This window comes from Haliotis rubra, unplaced genomic scaffold (assembly GCF_003918875.1).
Source record: "Haliotis rubra isolate DU_JTF1 unplaced genomic scaffold, ASM391887v1 Scf67, whole genome shotgun sequence".
In the NCBI taxonomy this organism is placed as follows: domain Eukaryota; kingdom Metazoa; phylum Mollusca; class Gastropoda; order Lepetellida; family Haliotidae; genus Haliotis; species Haliotis rubra.
Window position 1 is genome coordinate 2,280,808 of NW_025767379.1, and position 21,491 is coordinate 2,302,298.

General features: G+C 40.4%; 1 protein-coding gene across 2 annotated transcripts in view; it reads left to right on the plus strand.

Annotated features, from left to right (window-relative positions):
- LOC124257671 (protein mesh-like) overlaps nt 1-21,491 on the plus strand; it is a 76,974-nt gene that overhangs the window by 28,180 nt on the left and 27,303 nt on the right. For both annotated transcript variants that reach the window (XM_046691794.1, XM_046691793.1), the window contains exons 2-3: nt 18,757-19,050; nt 20,504-20,641. In XM_046691794.1, coding sequence (XP_046547750.1) covers nt 18,757-19,050; nt 20,504-20,641 — 432 coding nt within the window. The remainder of the gene's footprint in view (nt 1-18,756; nt 19,051-20,503; nt 20,642-21,491) is intronic.

The window sequence follows — 21,491 nt, forward strand, 5'->3', positions numbered from 1 at the left end:
GTTCTCACGATGATTGGCTCTACAAGTTACACTCCCGTATTAACAAGACGGCGAGCTGGACAAATTTAGGGCGAGTCTAGAATCCCTCCATTTCAAGTTCAGCAACCTTCCGCACTTATCATTGAAAACGCCAAGAAATATCTGGAATTCTTTCTCCAACTTCACAAAGAGCGCAATGTTCTTGTACCAATGAATTGAATAAATACGGTCATTAATTTCGCTGACGCCGCAGTAATTGTTCACGGAAATGAAAAGGTAACATACTGATGGGCGAAATGAAGGGACATCGACGAATTACAACAGAGCTGCTTTCGTCAAAGAATTCTTCCTTTTGATATAATCTTAAAGAATAAACTATTTGTTTCTTGTGAGCCATTGTATGATAAAATGTCGGTAATAGGTGGTATTTTCATGGGATGTAACAAAGTCTACCTCCTTCCCTTCCTATCCTACCCAATACCTTCTATATTTCAATCCCTACGTTTATTTGCGAACATCGACAGCGTCAGATTCAGAGAAACTAGTTTGTTCGTTGTCATTACCAGTCAGAGCAGTGAATTAAACACTGGCTTCCCTGGTTCAGTGTTCACCTTTGTTATCTTATCACCTTTGTTGTTTTCACTTGTACATATATAGCTCCCTGCTTCCTTGCTTTTATTTACCGTCGTGCGAACGTCGTGTTCCTCGGGTTTCAAAAGTTCATGAATTTAGCCTGTTAATATTTCATATCCTACGGGTATGTACTATGTATGAGCGACACTGAGATGTGACGTCAATGTGCTGATGACGTCGGTGATGATTTCAAGAATGGATACATTCGCGGTACATCCTATCTCTTCTGTCAATGTATGGAAGACAAGCATACACACATCCTTATTGGACACATAAATATGCTTGATGGGAAGATAATACTGCTTGATTGGAAGAGAGTACTGCGCCATGAGGACACTATATTGAGTACTGAATGGGCTGTTAATGCAACCTGAATACTGTCAGTTATATGGAGGGCGCTATCGAAGTCTAAGACTGGAAGAACAAACGAGTCGTATGACAACACCCTTGTTACCTCCCAAAAAGGACTGGGAGGAGCAACAAATTAGCACGGTGCTCTAGGCCTTCTTGCTGGATAAACAGCGTTTGTGAGAAGCCGCTCCATGACAACCTCTAGCGTTTTTAACGTCATGCAACACTCTGCTAACAAAGCCAGCATCAGCTGAGCTAATAGGCGACTTGCGTCAAGATCATAAAACAATTATTGAGTGACATTGTGGGTTATAGACTATTTTATGTCAACACTCGAGTGCTGTGTAGTAGGTATTTAAGAGCTGTTCCACGACGTACGACCCCTTTGCATAATACCGTCGTTGTATGGTATATCTATGTTTGCAAAAAGACAACCTGAAATATCACGTCTCCCCGACGTCCAATGCTCAGCGCATAAGAATATCTATAAAGGGAGATAACTCTTCATATGTCTTGCTGTGCACGTAATGAATCATATCAAGGTTGACATGCGCAGTAGCACCTTCCTGGGGGGTTTGTGACACTACGCTGGCTCCAGCGGTTAAGGTGATTAGTCTTTAATCCCGGAGACTAAAAAAAGTGTTTTTATTTGTCTCATTAAAGATCGTGTTATTGTTACCGTTGGCTTTGAAAAGGAGATCTTCTGGCATTCATTGGCAAATATTTATGTTTATGATAAACATATAATTAATGACGATCATTGGCAAAATATTTAGATTTCTCATAAGATCTCATGTCTTATAACGGATTGCTTGTTTTTAAATTTTCTGCTATGCCATTTTCTGTTTGTAAATAATAATGTAATGAATAAATATGTTTTTAAAATACCCAACTAATTTAAGTTTTGTACTTAAAATGTCAATATACGCAGACTTGGTCTCGTCGCTATATGACTGAAAGAATGCCGATGCGACGTAAAACTCAACTCAACGCCATCATTGACCGAGTCACTGACATCAGCATCCCCAGCTCCCCCGAGGTATACATGTAAAGTGGTAATATATACCAATTAGATGCACAGGGAATTAAAAACAAAGCAATATTCACTCACTTGAGCAAGTATGACATATACATTTGTATCGGGATATCCTTTAATCAGATTTAAAACAATGCTATGTCCAATATAGGTCCACTAGTTTCAATAATCCCTTATCAAGAGCGAACACGAACTACAGAGTTGTCTCCCTTAGTTGCCAGGATCTGATCGTCCCGTTCTGTCCCTGGTTTGTGAGCGCAATATGTTGGTAGGTTTCACATTAGTAGTGAATGTCCACCTTTTGATCTTCTCTAGACACCTAGCGTCCGGACCTCTGAGCGGCGTTAAGCACCACCCTTCCTTAGTTGTACTATCTCGCTGTATCAGATATCTCCCATAATTGTGTGATAACGGGTTCTCCTGAGATAGACATGGAGGAAATAACGTTAGTATCACCTAAACTGTCGATTTATCTCTATCTGTATAGGGGTATTAGCACATAATGCTATGTTGATGACGGTTTGCCTACTGCAAGGTGATGACTCACTTCGGGCCTCTTCTATCTCAACATTTTAAAATAGTTCTTCTTTGTAAATGAGAGGTAAAGGAACAGACCACTGTACCCGAAATAGACAATGCAGGAAAAAGAAGACAAATAAATTCTGCAACAAATGCTGAAGGAGATAACTTTTCACAATAAATACACGTTATTTTCTAACCAGAATGCACTGCAGGCGAAGATAGACGCCTTCAGGGAGATAACGTCATGTCGACTCGACGGGGGCCCCATACAGCCACTGATTGTCCCGTTCTCTGGTGTGTGCCTGATAACCGGTGTTTGGGAAGATTAAAGGCGGAACATAAGTAATGGGAAAATCACGTGTTTAATTCGAGAGAATAACATGCATGAAAATGCATATTTCAGACACTGGTAGCTGTGTACCTCTACCATGGTAAAGTATTGTAAAACGTAAAATAAAACAAACTAAAGCATGACTTGTAAAGCAAGGTAATGTAAAAATGTAATTAGGTAAAATAATAAATTTGATAATGACTCTGAAATAATTAATGTGTAATATGTTATATTTCATTACGTTTATCCCATTAAACTATATATTTAAAATATTTATGCAGTGCCGAAGATTCTAGATATCTGCAACCAGGTTCAACTGATTTAGGGTGAAATAATGATGAACTGATTCCAGTGTTCAACCCAACTCACTCGGTGAATCATTTTACACTAAACGAGAGTTTTGGAACTAGTTCCAGAACTAGCCTGCATTAATGTGAGTTTGCAAGAATCAGTCAACAGTACGCGGGTTCGCGAAAACTAACCTACACTAACGGAGTTCGCAAGAGATAGCCTACACTAACGGAGTTCGCAAGAGACAGCCTACACTAACGGAGTTCGCAAGAGACAGCCTACACTAACGGAGTTCGCAAGAGACAGCCTACACTAACGGAGTTCGCAAGAGACAGCCTACACTAACTTGAGTTCGCAAGAGATAGCCTACACTAACGTGAGTTCGCGAAAATAAACCTATACTAACGTGAGTTCGCGAGAATCAGCCTACACTAACGTGAGTTCGCGAGAATCAGCCTATGCTGACGTGAGTTCGCACGAGATAGTCTACACTAACGTGAGTTCGCGAGAATCAGCCTACACTAACGTGAGTTCGCGGGAATCAGCCTACACTAACGTGAGTTCGCGACATCCAGCTTATGCTGACGTGAGTTCGCGACAACCAGCCTATGCTGACGTGAGTTCGCGACAACCAGCCTATGCTGACGTGAGTTCGCGAGAATCAGCCTGCACTGACGTGAAACATTATCTGCATAAAGAATTTTTTTCGAAAAATGCAATTATGTACTGCAATTCATTATTGAAACACATTCACTGCATCAAACCATTCAGATTCATTAATAATGCCTCTGTTGTTATGCAACACACCTGATATAACGTTTCCCTACCGCTACTTATATACACTCTAGTATGCAAGCAGTACTTCCTCTACCGTCATTACAAATCCACCAGTACCTAAATTTGAATGTTGATTGAGGTTAGCTGAAAAAGGTATCCTTCACAGAACGTGCGAGACAACATGTTGTTAACTTTCAAAATAATTATATTTTTATGGACTTGCATTGCCCAAGGGAGACGACTGCTGTGACGAAAACCAGTTTCTCATTTGCGGTCCGCCCAATCAAGTAAAATGAATAGTGGAGAAATCTCTGACCTAATGTGCGGCAGTGGGCCCCACCCATGTTTACACCGATATCTCTGTATGATAAGGCGACATGTATGGTGCACTGTGCGGGATATAAATCGATATTTGCTAACGGGCGGGTAATAGTGTATAGATGCTACAAGAGTCTAAAAATGCCGGGACTGTTTTATTGCATTAATTCTCAAATTATTAGAACTCGATTTTTATTTCATAAATATTTACACCTTATGCATGTGAAATTTTCATCACAATACTCCATATAAGCATTCATTATCCCGCCACGTAGACATTATAGCAGATACACTTACACCAAGAACGGACATTTGTTATACAACCGAAACGTCATATCATTCCAGACGTAACGCATTCTTCTTTTAAAAGGTTGCCCTCGGGCGTTTTGTTTAAGCTCTGCTTTTCTCAAAGGAAGCTTACGTTATTGCGTTAATTTTGGTAGCATTAACTCGGGTGTGTTATGCTGCGTTGAAATTATGTTGTGAAGCATTTATGACACGTGTTTCTTTAGGTGTTCCAGTCTTTTGGTATGGTTCGACGACTACCTTTAAGCAGTGGCAATTACGATTATGTTTACTCGAAAGTAAATTTCGTTCTCCATACCCGATTACCCTTTGCTGCTTCTAACATTTATGACCATTGCATACAGTCCGGATAAACGAGGTTTCGCTCTGTTCAGTATTAACGTCAACAAGCATGTGTCCTTTTTGGTCGACGATTTTTATAATTTATGAAATGGGCAAACCACTTAGGAATCATTATGGGAGATACCGCGTGTTTTAATGCATATGAGCATTCCACTTGTTGGCCCCACCAATGGCTTGTTCTGATTTGTAACGACATACGCTGTTTTGGTAATGCTAAAATGTGTCAAAAATATATATTTGGGTAAACATTTTCCTGAATTTGAAACAAGTAAAGCAAGTCTTTGATCCAGGCTGCTCTTTATACATGAAGATAAAGACGATAAAATATACGGTGAACTACACTTCTTGGGCTACGGACCTGCTCTTTGATATATATTGTCTTAGTTTCAACCTTACCAATGTAATTATTGGTCGAGTCAGAAAGAACTGTAAACCTATGACAGCTTGTTGTCAGACATGACAAAATGTCTGATTATATATTTTCAATATTTCTTCACATTATAAATTCAAATTTAACATGAAAGGTTCAGTATAAATGGCCCTTATCTCTACTTGTCCTTTGTGTCAATTCAAGGACATTTGTACACATCAAGATTTCGTCATTCTCGACTATGTATAATAACTGTGTTCGATATGAAGGTGTTACATAGTCCTTCATTTCTTTGTTGGTTGGCACCACGCTCGTCAGTACAACATATAACCAGAATATCAAGTAACTAGTCCCACAAACTTAGCGGTGAACAGTCCCGTATTCCTACTCCGGTTTCAACCACCTTGAATCTGGACCCTGTTTACATTATGACGAATGTTCTCCTTCTACAATCTCAGTGCCCTTGTCAAATATTGGGACACAGGAGAGAGGCTTAATACTTGGGTCATAATTCCACACGCGTGAATATGAGGGTATATGTACCCCTAAAGCATTGACTATTTACAGTCTGTCAGAGGTGACATCAAAACGTAGATGTCTCTGTGGTTAGCGTGGTTATCGTAACCACGCCTATTGATGTTATTATGAGAGCTAATATTGACTACTTCTCAGCGGTACGATATTACATTTAACATCACAGTGCCTGAACCTTACTCCAAAGAGCTACGTCGGGGTTGACCTTCTGAAGGTCAGTTGGAAAGGTCAAGGTTGGAAATTGAATGCGTCTTTTGACAACGTCATTGCGAGTCATTTCCTGGCGAAATAGTTCTCGCCAGCTTATTTCTTCCACACTTCTAAAGAGTAATGGACTTCATGAACCTTAATGGCTAAAAGTGCAATGGTGTTGGGTGCAGCTTTAAGTGTTATGCCTATGTGTTTATTGTGGAGAACAGCCAGGCTGCATGTTTGTAACCTGTTGGAGGCAAGGCGTGGTTGAACATGAAACATGATGCCCTGGCGGTAATAAGCTTAATTGCAGTCATTTACAAATGGAAAGGGTGGAAGAATAGCTCATTCTGACTGTCACCAACATTTCATCTCACGAAACTGTACAAACATTATTAGTAGCTAAATGTAAAGTTTATCAAAAACAACTACCTTTTTCTCTGAAAGGTGGCATTATGATTTAAAAATAACGCTTGTTATTCTTTCAGGTGTTTAAAACGAACCAGACCTGCTGATAACGTATTCTGGTCCAGCAACCAGTTATTCAGCCCCTAATCGAAGCTATTTATGCTTTGTAAGCCTCACAGACCCTTCAACTGTAGCAGCAGTGATGCTGGTTTATATTCACCGACGTAAGAGAACAAACCTGATCCGTTTTCGCATCTCTCCAGTTGTGGTTTTTGTAGCAGCCGTGCTGTGTTGATGCGGGGCTAGCTTTGATGGCAGCTCTACGCCTGTATTTAAGCCGTGTTATTTACGATAGCCAGCGCGTGCGTGCGTCAATGCCATTTTTTCTCTTCTTCCCAAGCATGTTTATCATTTTTCCCTGCTCAAAACTAGGAAAACCGTTTCCCTTTGTTATCAATGCCTTTAGAGTATGCGACTATGATACCCACAATTCTTACTCCTTCCGGTTCAAGCGATAGTCTTTCCGTTTCTCTCTTCCTCATTTCGAGTGGTGTCCTTGAATTGAGACCATCGTTTCCAATTACCGTTTGTGAGATTTCTTAGGTTTCCTACCCAGTCTCGATATCATTATGAACGTACAGTGGCATTGCCATTGCTTGTCACATCGACTCGGGTTTGACCACATCTGTGGGTTTGTCTTGGAATAGAGTATCGCTTAATAAGGAAAATAACAAGTCTCAACCACCGTGAGCTTCTCCAGTTTAGTCGATACCGAACCTCATACCAAGATCCTCGGCCACAAGCTCATACCAAGATAAGTGTTAAAATAATTGGGGCAGTTTATTAATAAATAGCTACTTTAAAATATTACACTAAAATAACACTCGTTCATCCGGACGATACCCGTTCATACCAAACTGTCCGGACTGACAAATTTCCATGTAAACGAAATAATATGTACACATGGATTTGTCTTTGAATATATATATACTAAGATGTTTACACTAGAGTCGGATTAAATACTAGTATAGTATTTCCCAAAGTTGTGAGTGTAGTCATTAGTGAGTATAGTCATTCTGTCAACCATTTCCTGATTTGCCTCCTCGCATTAATAAATGCACGCATTTTCGTTTTGAGGTTTGCACTCGCATTATTTAATACACGCATTAGTTTGTTGATTTACAGTATATATCCGCCGAACATGGGTTCAAATCCCAGATTTGTCCTGAATACAATCCCTGGCCTGTACACGTTGCCACAGCTTCCACGTGAAGACGATCCTCGACCTAGTTACCTCAGAGGGAAATGGTTACAATAGCGTTAATCTGTCAATAACTTCAAGTAACTATTCTACTTTAGCACATTGATTTCTGATAAAAGTATATTTTGTCTAAAAGCAAATAGTTTAGTACTAACAGATTTGGCTTTGACCTACTTTCAAGTTTTAATGGAGATGGATCACCTGCTGTTGCTTATGTTGAGGTGTCTGTATTGTGAGCTCGCCACCCTCTGTCATCTGTCAGAGGGACGTTTATAGCTGCCGCTGCTGCAGTCGGTTCAGATCGACTTGACTGTCACGTGCGTGTCGAAATCCGCCATTTTGTCACGTGATTGAAATCTTGTGATATTACGAATATTAACCATATAATTATGACTTTGAGACACAGTTAAAATGAAACACATTTGATACATATATCTTTTATGTATCAATAGTTATTGGTATTTTATACGGTGGTGTGTAACATGAACATAACCCGCGAATGCGCACTTGAGAAAAAAGTACGCAAACTGTATTTGAAAGTGTTGAAAGGCAACCGTTCTATATGCCAAAATTAAAATAATGTTTTCAGTCTCATTACTTCAACGCCAGCAGGATTTGGAGACGATAGAATATATTTCAATCTCGGTGTTATACAATAACGGCTTATGAAGGGCCCTGTTGTTTATATCCCAAGACGTCGTACAGCTATGATCCATATCATGTTCAGCTATAGTGTCAGATATTACCAACACATTCTGAGAGACATATTTTTCGGAACATATGTAAGTCTATGGGTAAAATAAGATGATATATTTCTACGTTTACTAAATAATAATAGTTAAAAGTTAAGTAAATTAAATCTATCAGTATTTCTTTATCGCACATATTAAAGCTGACTAGGAACTAATCTTGTGTGAAGAAATCCTTTACTTGGATACATCAAGCATCATGAATACAACACGCCTACAAAGATACCAAATATATGATGTTAGTTATAACGTTCATGAATACAACACGCCTACAAAGGTACCAAATATATGATGTTAGTTATAACGTTCATGGCTGCCGCTGTTTATGATGCCAACTCAGGGAGAATGTATTTCTGTCCTTCATGACGTCCTTGCTAACATGGTCGTTCCAGTAACCCAAACGATTTGTGTTTATAACGCCCTCTATTGAAACACAACGAATTTAGCTATGATTTTCCAGGCTCGCCCGGTCCCAGAGGCTGAAAGCTGATGTATGATAGCACCTATATAAATAAACGTTTATTCGCTATGTAGATGACTGATACTGAAATACCTGCTATTGAAACCCGATACTCCAGGTGGGGTCTCATCTCAACACTGCACCTTATGCCACTCATTACAGCGATGTTTCTGCAAAAATTGAAAATATTTTCTTAAATGCTATGCGTTACAGCTTATCTATTGATGTCTTTGGCACGATGAAAAATTGGAAATATTTCATGTTTTTTGTTTATGAATTAACACCAGTTAAGGTATGTTGTACATTTTCCACCACCGAGTCTTAGTTAATCAATGCTGTATTGGTGTAGAGCAAGGAGTGCTTCTACTTCCTTTGTTTTCTATATTGATGTAGTTTCGGGGTCCTTGACAAAGGCTAGCTGTAAGGTGTTATACATGTGTGTAGATACACATCTTTCAGAATTCAGCGTTAAACGTCAGTCTAATTAAGCCCCCACCCCCCACCCCTCCCTCCCCTCAATATTATGAATAACAAGACTGTTGTGGTGATGTTTCGATGTTGTAATGAATATGTACGAACACAAAAACTAGTACAAAATCCCTTACTCACTCTAAACAAAATTCACACTTGAAAGTCCCTTTTATCATTGAAAATAAATCACGAACGGGCTATTTTTAGGCCAGAGATGATGCACTCGGTGACTATTTCCGTGAAAAGAGGAGGATTTCTCAACACCGCTTGCACGCCCATGACATAGGGTTAATGCTAAAAGATAATCAGATATTGACGCCATTGAATTTAGGATCGTGTGTTCAGAAAATACTTAGTTCATATCTCGTATTTTTATTAGGTTTTGTTACAAGCACAACGGTTTAGTGGCTGTACTACACACGGGGTTCACACCAGCAACTCGCTCACGATCATCAGTCAAGAGTCAAACGTGTAAAATGTGTAACATAATATTTGTTTTGGTGTTATGTGTATTTTTTGTGTGAGCAGGGTATGGTCTAGGGTAGGGTATGGTCTAGGGTAGGGTATGGTCTAGGGTAGGGTATGGTCTAGGGTGGGGTATGGTCTAGGGTAGGGTATGGTCTAGGGTAGGGTAGGGTCTAGGGTAGGGTATGGTCTAGGGTAGGGGTCTAGGGTAGGGTATGGTCTAGGTCTAGGGTGGGGTATGGTCTAGGTAGGGTATGGTCTAGGGTAGGGTATGGTCTAGGGTGGGGTATGGTCTCGGGTGGGGTATGGTCTAGGGTGGGGTATGGTCTAGGGTGGGGTATGGTCTAGGGTGGGGTATGGTCTAGGGTAGGGTATGGTCTAGGGTAGGGTATGGTCTAGGGTGGGGTATGGTCTAGGGTAGGGTATGGTCTAGGGTGGGATGGAAATGTCATCAACCTGCGAGACTTACAATCACATTAAATTAACACGGAAGTAAATATTGACGAAATTTGTGTAAAACCTTTTCAGTTCAATACACGCTGTGTTTATGTATATATCAAATGCGTCTACATATCAACAATGATATATCTCTGGTCTACGTAAAGGATACTGAACAAAACAATGGAGATGATGAATGGTGTTGGGGATGTACACTTACAGTGGAGACTCAGCACACAATGTCATAAATAAATATCCCCTAAAGTAGCATCGATACCGAATCCTTTATATTGCATTGTTGTATACACAACACAGTATCAATTGAAGTGAGTTTGGTTTTACACCGCTGTGGGCAATATTCCAGCAATGTCACGGCGAGGGACAACGGAAATGAGCTTCACACATTGTACCCATGTTGGAATCGAACCCGGGTCTTCAGCGTGACGAGTGGAGACTTTAACCATTAGGCCACCCCACCGCCCGTCAATTGAAAGCAGTACACTGAATGTGCCTGAATACATGGAGATTCACTCAGTATTTCTATTGTCGTTTAGCCAGGTAACGACGTGCATGCGTGTGTATGTGTATGTGCGGCTGCTTGTACTAGCTCAGACTTATGCTGGTTTTATAGTGCTAGCCCACTGAGATACTATGCCGCAGTGAAGCATGAATACCCCACTCAGACACATTATACTGACTCCGAGCCGACCAGTCCTTGTTGTACCCATTAATGCCGAGCGCCAGGCAGGGACCAACAAGTACCATATTTTAACGTCTTTTGGTATGACGCGGTCGGGGATCGAACCCGCGACCTTCCGCTCTCCGGGCGGACGCTCTAACCACTGCACCAAGGAGGCGGTCACGTTTAGCCAGAGACATCCAGAAGGGTAAAAGCTTTGCACGGAGAATAACACCAAATATGTATCCCCCCTATATATTCATGATCCATAACCTATTTACCGCAATCTTATAAATATTAATATATAGTAAGAGTTTATAAACATGAATCGACAATGTTGGACAGTTTCTGAATATAATGCTGTATTGTTCTCTTGACACCGAGAGATCAATTTTACTAACTACTTTAGTTCTATTATGAACAGAACAATGTCTCTCCGTACCTAACTAATACAATTATTATTTTAAACTTATCTACTTTTACATGGAATGATAGCCTATCCTGAACTGTTGTATAATTTGATTATATCTATTTTACCTTCACCCATTCCTACATCAGTGTGCAAATAGTAATCTATTGCTGGTCAGGTTGGTGAAAAATTAAATTATTTAAATCAAGGCTGGGGTAAAAACTTGAAACCACATGAGCCCTACCATGTTTGAATTTTGTAAACTGAAAAAAAAGCAAAAATACTCATTTTCAAAGATAAGTTGTCTTAGATTCAAATCAGCAGTTGTGTATTATGAAATTTAATTTTAGAAAATTAAAATTAAATTTTAAATCAAATGTCTTGACAAATCAAACCATGTAGACGTAATTTGAGTGCTGACCAAGTGCAAGTGCAGTTCATTCTTATAGATTATATCGCTAACATAAAATATTTTCAATTGAAAATCAAACATGATAAAATCAAAGGCGAGATATATTTTTGTCCCCTTCAGTTGTTTACCTTTAGTAATTTGTTTCCTTCAGTTACTCACCTTTAGTAATTTGTGTCCTTCAGTTTCTCACCTTTAGAAATTTGTGTCTTTCAGTTTCTCACCTTTAGAAATTTGTGTCCTTCAGTTTCTCACCTTTAGTAATTTGTGTCCTTCAGTTTCTCACCTTTAGTAATTTGTGTCCTTCAGTTTCTCACCTTTAGAAATTTGTGTCCTTCAGTTACTCACCTTTAGTAATTTGTGTCCTTCAGTTTCTCACCTTTAGTAATTTGTGTCCTTCAGTTTCTCACCTTTAGAAATTTGTGTCCTTCAGTTTCTCACCTTTAGTAATTTGTGTCCTTCAGTTTCTCACCTTTAGACATTTGTGTCCTTCAGTTTCTCACCTTTAGTAATTTGTGTCCTTCAGTTTCTCACCTTTAGTAATTTGTGTCCTTCAGTTTCTCACCTTTAGAAATTTGTGTCCTTCAGTTTCTCACCTTTAGAAATTTGTGTCCTTCAGTTTCTCACCTTTAGTAATTTGTGTCCTTCAGTTTCTCACCTTTTAGTAATTTGTGTCCTTCAGTTTCCTTCAGTTACTCACCTTTAGTAATTTGTGTCCTCAGTTTCTCACCTTTAGAAATTTGTGTCCTTCAGTTACTCACCTTTAGTAATTTGTGTCCTTCAGTTTCTCACCTTTAGACATTTGTGTCCTTCAGTTTCTCACCTTTAGTAATTTGTGTCCTTCAGTTTCTTACCTGTAGAAATTTGTGTCCTTCAGTTTCTCACCTTTAGTAATTTGTGTCCTTCAGTTTCTCACCTTTAGTAATTTGTGTCCTTCAGTTTCTCACCTTTAGTAATTTGTGTCCTCCAGTTTCTCACCTTTAGAAATTTGTGTCCTTCAGTTACTCACCTTTAGTAATTTGTGTCCTTCAGTTACTCACCTTTAGTAATTTGTGTCCTTCAGTTTCTCACCTTTAGAAATTTGTGTCCTTCAACTACTCACCTTTAGTAATTTGTGTCCTTCAGTTTCTCACCTTTAGAAATTTGTGTCTTTCAGTTTCTCACCTTTAGAAATTTGTGTCCTTCAGTTTCTCACCTTTAGTAATTTGTGTCCTTCAGTTTCTCACCTTTAGTAATTTGTGTCCTCCAGTTTCTCACCTTTAGAAATTTGTGTCCTTCAGTTTCTCACCTTTAGTAATTTGTGTCCTTCAGTTACTCACCTTTAGTAATTTGTGTCCTTCAGTTTCTCACCTTTAGAAATTTGTGTCCTTCAGTTACTCACCTTTAGTAATTTGTGTCCTTCAGTTTCTCACCTTTAGAAATTTGTGTCTTTCAGTTTCTCACCTTTAGAAATTTGTGTCCTTCAGTTTCTCACCTTTAGTAATTTGTCCTTCAGTTTCTCACCTTTAGAAATTTGTTTCCTTCAGTTTCTCACCTTTAGTAATTTGTGTCCTTCAGTTTCTCACCTTTAGTAATTTGTGTCCTTCAGTTTCTCACCTTTAGAAATTTGTGTCCTTCAGTTTCTCACCTTTAGAAATTTGTGTCCTTCAGTTTCTCACCTTTAGAAATTTGTGTCCTTCAGTTTCTCACCTTTAGAAATTTGTGTCCTTCAGTTTCTCACCTTTAGAAATTTGTGTCCTTCAGTTTCTCACCTTTAGAAATTTGTGTCCTTCAGTTTCTCACCTTTAGTAATTTGTGTCCTTCAGTTTCTCACCTTTAGAAATTTGTGTCCTGTAAATTGCGTGTGTCACACAAACAATGTAACGTGTCTGATGTTCTGCAAAGTCCGTTTATAGCCTCACATAATGTGAAATTCTAATTCATTTGAAATTTTTCGGTTACGACCACACGTCAACCCACCAAATACGGACGTAATCGTCACTATTACTATGTCATCGATACGTAATAAAGTTTCACATAAAGACCTACTTAAATAATGCCTTTGGTGTTTTCACCCACAGTCCGCTGTAGCTTGGTTTCGGACACGCACAGTACGCTTTAAATAGGTTTTACTTTCGATACATACAACGTCCCATGTTAGTTTCCCCAGCTTCTAAGCTTAAGAAAATACATTCAGAAAACCAGGTAAAATTCAATTAACGCGGGTCCGCAGCAGGTGCGCGCATCAAAGGAGTAGGGTTTTGTTAATATTACAGGGGAAGGGCTTATGTTCCTAAATGTCAATACCTATTGTATAAACAGGAAACTGGCTGACCCGGTGTCTCAATATACATGTATGAATAAAAGTTGTATTTGTAGGCCGCATCATTCTGGTTGGAGCTATTCATTTACATTCAGACATGTTGTATGATGGTAAACTCTGCATTAGGGAAAAGGGAGGGCCTTGTTTACATAACAAGTTGTATTACAAAAGTCATGTCAACTGTTACAGTATTACATGCTGGTGTTTGATAATAGCTGTTTTATGCAACTCGGTTGCATATTTGTCGAAATGGGCGAAACGTCGATACGACTGACAGAATTATCTCCCTTCGTAGAAGACACTGTTTTACCTTTTTGAATGAAGGCGTCATCTTTCTCAATGTAATTTTTCATGCTGCAGTTTTCTGTGATATTTATTTCAACTATTTTATAAGTCCGAGTACAGTCATGATAATCTGTACGTGTTTATCGATGTTACCGGCTTGTTAAAAGTATATTCACTAAACCTGTGGATTATATTGACGATTTTATTCCCTTCGTCGCGGATTGTGGAAATCTTTCATATTTTCAATTAGGGAAATGATAGAACAATTTTGAACGAATATCTAAGAGTTTACAAGTATATATTCAGTTACTGTTTTCGTATATGACTTTAAGTGCATTTACACCTTGCACGTCAGTCCAGTGCTCATCTGGCTTTGCCGGGACAGTTCCTGTTCAGGACGTTTCCGGTTTCAAACATTTACTTCTTACTACGTGTTTCGTTTATGCAGACACAGTTATCCGGATAAACGAGGTTTTCACACAACGGAAAATCGTTCTTTGTTCCTGTCTCAGCAATATCACGATTTCTGGTTGTCGTGACACGGTGTGAATGATTTAATGAAATGTTGGTTGAGCGAACCCGCTTGTCATTCATGACAGACGAGACAAGGGAGTTGATATAGTGACTCAATATTATATTATCACAGTAAACGGTACCGGCTGTAAAGTTAAATTTTATCTCTTATTCCTATTGATTTAACAATCTGAACATTTTAGCAACAATCCCGTCCAACTGTTTGAAGAGCGTTCAGAAGTGGTTCACAGTTCTCCTTTCAGTCAGGTACCTGCAACGCTCATTCATCTGATGCAGGAGTAAGAACATCCTCCGTAACGTCTTGTCCTCATATGAGTTAACGTCCATTAATGTCCCCTTTAATCCCATCTGACCCCGGATCATAGGCCTGTTAGACACAACCCGAGTCGGATCCAAGATACTCCAAAAGGATGCACACTAATGTCTATAGCAAAGTCAGCCAAAGGACATGGCGGGTGGAGGGTGGAAGGATGTACGCCCCTAACCCTCCACCCTCCTGGATCGGCCATTGCTATGTCAACCCGCGTCACAATCACCTGTACCTCTACTGATATTGTTCCTTCTTCTTCCCACTTGTACTTGGTACTTGTGCCAGAATAAACTAAACCTACACGGGACGGAATTACTCGTATGCATAACGGGATAAACACAAAAACCTAAAAATACATCACAGATCTTTTCGTTCCGTGGCATGTGTGAAGAACTGTCTACGATGATAAATACTGATTGCATAGGACATCCCCGCCCAAGCCGCCATCTTGGTTCTTCGCTTGTTAGCAGTTACCTCCCTTCGAACGTAGATCTGTACGCATTTGGAATCGCTTACATGGCGGGAACAGTGTAACACAGGTCATGGTTATGTTGGAATGTACGTCCAAAATGTCGACCCTTACGTTGTGAGCGGTGTCAGATCTGTTGCGCACGTGCAGACCACGTGCGATGAACGTGCAACAATGCGTTGCGAGTGTGCGGTAGCTGACATTAGGCAACCATACGTGTGGCTGTGATTAAATGTGTTTTCATCTCGGCGTATTATACAGCTAGTATAAATAACACTCGGGGCCTGGTAGCAGGGCCCCAACTCTCAAACAATCAGTACTTTATTTACCAAAGTTTGAAATCTTAATACGATTTTTTCCTGAAATCTTGAAACCGTAATTGAGGGATGCCGAATTTCCCGTTCGTCATGCGAACTAAGGGATAAAGTTTAGATTGAGGAATTAAGTTTGAAAAGGCATATTTTTTATTCAACGCGGAACCGATGATATTTTTCTCGAAGAGAAGTGTGTTAACGTCTGCCAGCTACCATGGAAACGACGTGATGTTCATCATGTGGTTTGACCTCGAATGCCACGCCCTCATTTTGCAAGACTACCGGGTGACTGGATGTTGTGTAACGCCGCAGGCATCCACATTGCAGCTGTGTAAGGAGTACCAATAAGTAATCAGGTCGTGGTTAAAACATTCGCTCGTCACGCTCAAGGATCGGGTTCGATTCTCTACATGGGTACAATGTGTGAAGCCAATTTCTGGTGCACACCACCGTGATATTGCTGGAATATTGCTGGAATGTTGCTAAAAACGGCGTAAGAGCATGCTCACTCATTCCTGGGTTCGAATCTAAATCTCATCCCAAGTGGAACGAACATTTTCGGACACATTACTGTTATAACTAAAAGAGGGTCCCAGAGATTCAAGCCAGCTTAGCCCGTTGCCAGAGAGCACCTTGGTGAACACAGTAACAGATAAGATAACCGATTTGTGTGTGATCCTGCATATTTAATGGCTAAAACAAATGCTTATCGGAAACCGGAGAACTGAAAAAAAAAACACCACAATAAAAACCAAGCAACTCGATGTATGACAAAAAATGAATCCATTTGCTGTGAGAAAACAACGAAGTAAATGTAAAGAGTATAGCTGGCAATAACGGATGTGAACTTGATATTCTTGAACTATATCCTCTACGTCAGCATGCCTTACATTTGTCTTGAGTGCATGTGCACCAAGTTTTGACGCTGAGCATGCGCCGTTAACACATCGATGTGACATTGCCCCATCAGCCGCAGTCGTAAATAGGAATAATGATGCATGAAATATGGAGCTTTTGTCCCATGGTATAAACTTTGATATAACCTATTCTGAGAGGGTTTGTACATACGATATTGTACATTCAGATATGTACGTATTTAATGGAGCTTTTGTCCCATGATATAAACTTTGATATAACCTATTCTGAGAGGGTTTGTACATACGATATTGTACATTCAGATATGTACGTATTTATCAGCGTGTCTGTGAAGATGGTAAATGGAATACCACGGATGTGCAGCATGTGAATCATTTAATTGTTTTTCCTACCGTTAATTGATAATGGGTCGACATTTATCTTGTCAGCAGCACAGGCCACATCATCATATCGGCTGCGTGAACAGCACTATCACTACCATCACCAACATCATCGACATATCCAAAACACCAAAAGTACCATCCAGAACACCCAAAGCACCACCGACAACGCCCCGACCACTGTCCACAGCATCAAAACATAATGTCCACTGGCATACCGAGTGTGGCTTTGTTGATTCTAATCACTTCTTGTGCAAACTTCGAAAAAATGAAATGAAAATGGCGTCATTAAAGGACAAGTCATTCAAACAACGATGTTAACTTTCAACAAATACTCACGAACTGTAAATGTCCCAAACTTGTAACAACATTCATACTTTAATACATCATGAGGCCAGTGTCAGGGAGGTTCTGCTTCCTGGCTTAACCAACGAACACTGGCGTTGTTTGTACGGTGTGTACCCACAATAGTTCAACACACTGGAACCATGGACGTGGCTGGATAGACACCCAGTATCTCAGTAAACCAAAACACTGTTCCCCCTGTACAATGAGCTATGGGCGCAGCATCCCAATACTCCACCACAGGTGTGTAGCGTCATTCATCTACAGTGTTTTTTACCTGTGTGTTTTGTAATGCTACACTCCTCTTGGCTAGCAAGGCTCTGTAGATAAAGTGTTGAAGAAATATTTGTCTTAACTGAAACCTACCTCTTAACAGCGATATGTACCATATGGCGAGAGAACTTCTCACATACAGGGCTGGTGGTTTCAAACATAGCATGCTACAATATCATTCCTGCCTGTTCTACATTCCTGGTATCTTTCACTGAAATGGGAACCTTCAAAGCAGACGGTGTTACACTAAAGAACCAACGCAAAACTTTGTGTAAATCACATTTAAACGGAAAGGATTGATATAGTCATTCTTGAAGGTGTTAATGCTCAGTTAGATTGATCGACATATTTCAAATGATACCTCAGTGTCACATCATTCGCCGAAGGTGCTTTAAAACTCACAAAAAGAACCGGTTATCTGACGTTGTGGTTACGTTGAAGCACCTATCTGTTGAAGCACCTATCTGTTGAAGCACCTATCTGTTCCACAGGAACAAGTCTCGAAGACTCCACAGATGTTCATTTACATTCAACTAAACCACGTATAACACACGTTCTGTATGCTTGTAACTGAGTTGAACAAGAAGGTCAGATTTCTTCAGATGCAGGGTGAGTGAGTTTAGTTTTACGCCGCACTCAGCAATATTCCAGCTATATGACAGCGGTGTGTAAATAATCGAGCCTGGACAATCCAGTGATCAACAGCATGAGCATCAATCTACACAACTGGGACCCAGATGCAGCAGATGCCTTAACCCTTACTAAACCTGTATCACAAAGGTTCTGGTGATATTGACTAATGCATTTGAAGGATGGCCTGAAGGCCATAGAACGTTAGTTACAGAAGTTGCATCAGTAGAGTTACAATCGTATATGCAACATTGATCTGATCTGAAGTCTTCAAGCCAGTTCAATGTGGGATTGTTTGTATTTTCAGGTAAATAACAATGGAATAATATCATTTCTGGACCAGCTTAAAACGTATAGACCTGAAGATTTCCCCTTGGATTCCGAGACGCCAATTATTGCTCCCTTCTGGGCTGACGTGGATGTGCAAGTTGGTGGTAAAGTGTGGTATCGTGAGTCTACTGATTTCCGACTTCTTCATAAAGCTACGACTGAAATAAAGACATACTTCCCTGGTCTGAGAAGGTTCCGTGCTCATTGGATGTTTATCGCAACCTGGGACAATGTTGGCTTTTACGGTGCTTCTCAAGAAGGCAGGCAAAAAGTAAGTGTCTTCAACGAATATTGCATTTCAGATAGTTACCGGTATTGGTTGCAGATTATCGTCAAACATGTTTGTACGAGGCAGTATATTTTTGGTCACTGATGTTAAACGTATGTATTTGGTCCCACGCTGTTACGTGTATAAACCAAGTGGGGGTTGGTCCGACGCTGTAATTGGTCCCACGCTGTTACGTGTATAAACCAAGTGGGGTTGGTCCCACGCTGTTACGTGTATAAACCAAGTGGGGGTTGGTCCCACGCTGTTACGTGTATAAACCAAGTGGGGGTTGGTCCCACGCTGTTACGTGTATAAACCAAGTGGGGGTTGGTCCCACGCTGTTACGTGGTTGGTCCCACGCTGTTATAAACGTTCCCACGCTGTTACCAAGTGGGGGTATAAACGTGTATAAACCAAGTGGGGTTGGTCCCCACGCTGTTACGTGTATAAACCAAGGTCCCACGCTGTTACGTGTATAAACCAAGTGGGGTTGGTCCCACGCTGTTACGTGCTGCTACGTGTATAAACCAAGTTGGGGTTGGTCCCCACGCTGTTGCGTAAACCAAGTATAAAAAAGTGGGGTTGGTCAAGTGGGGTTGGTCCCACGCTGTTACGTGTATAAACCAAGTGGGGGTTGGTCCCACGCTGTTACGTGTATAAAACCAAGTGGGGGTTGGTCCCACGGTCCCATAAACGCTGGGGTTACGCTGTTACGTGTATAAACCAAGTTAAACCAAAGTGGGGGGTTGGTCCCACGCTGTTACGCTGTCCCACGCTGTTACGTATAAAAAACCAAGTGGGGGTTGGTCCCACGCTGTTACGTGTATAAACCAAGTGGGGTTGGTCCCACGCTGTTACGTGTATAAACCAAGTGGGGGTTGGTCCCACGCTGTTACGTGTATAAACCAAGTGGGGTTGGTCCCACGCTGTTACGTGTATAAACCAAGTGGGGGTTGGTCCCACGCTGTTACGTGTATAAACCAAGTGGGGGTTGGTCCCACGCTGTTACGTGTATATAAACCAAGTGTATAAACCAAGTCGGGGGTTGGTCCCACGCTGTTGCGTGTATAAACCAAGTCTGATCCAGTCAGTCACTTCTTACAACAATCATGCCCACGCTGTTACGCTAAAGACGCAATTCTAACCCGGGTTCTTCCCATGCTGTTACGTGTATTCCCAAAACATTACAGTTGTTATTCTATAAAGCAAGTGGGGGTTTGTTCCACGCTGTTACGAAAAACATAATTTGTTAAAAACAATACATTCAGAGAAAAACATCTCAAATATATTAATAACCCGGGTTCTTCATGAGTTGTTTCAAAACATTACAGTGGCCATTCATTTATTATTCATTCGCCTCTATTTTGACTTACACCCAAAGAATATGTTTCTGCGCATGATTAACCCACGTTGTTCTCTCGGACTGAACTTTCATGTTCAATGGTGGCTGTTCCAGAGAAACACATTCCAAGCAGTGCTGATCACTGACGTCCTGCAATCTTTCGTCATCTTCAACTACAATAAGATCGAGTGGACGACCGGCTCCAACAGCGGCGGGGTGACCACGACGGGTCTCGGAGGGAGTCCTGCCCAGGTATGGAAGGTAGAAGACATACGGTGGTAAATTACGCTTCTGCATCTAATAGATGTCATAGTAGTGGCTGTGCATCACAGTGACGTCATTATTACGTCATCATAACGTCATCAGCTCCAGCAGACGTGCAAAGTGACATTGTTTGAGCGGTGAAGTTATGATGAGGTAGTTGTTTGAAATTTGGTTTTGAAGTTTAGATGGTTCATTTGCATAATGACGTCATCTGTGACGTCATACACGCTGTCACTGCTTTGACTACACAACTCCTCCTCCATCCATTTGTACTCAAGATTAGCATGCGTGCTGCACTAGTTCTCTCTCTGTACATCTGCTCTGTCCGTCACGTGATGTAGGTCACGGACAGCTAGCAAGGTCAAGGTTATGATGAGATACTTTTTTCTCTAAGTGAATAAGTAAATAAGTATAATTCGGGAACTTGATGCCTTTGTTTAATACAATACACCATCACTTCACTTACCCAGTTTGTCGTGACTAAGTAATTGAACCGATGTTGGCAGTCTTGTAATCAGTATTTCCGCCATATAGCGACGAAATGAGGAAAATTAATGTTTTAAGTACTTGAAAATAACACAATCGACACATAAGTCACCATTTGAAAGTAGTAGGAGAATGAAGACGATACGCCAACAGAATCCATGTTACAGGTTGGGCAACTTTGAGTTGAGTAACTCAACTTAATCGACATTATCACAGCCATATCTGTCACTCTAACATTTAGCAGAAAGTAACCTTGTTCCTTTAAAATTTGAATTTATCAACGCCTAAAATAATCTTAATTTTATATCAATACCTTAAAAGATAATATTCCTTTTTTTCACTCGTTGTACCA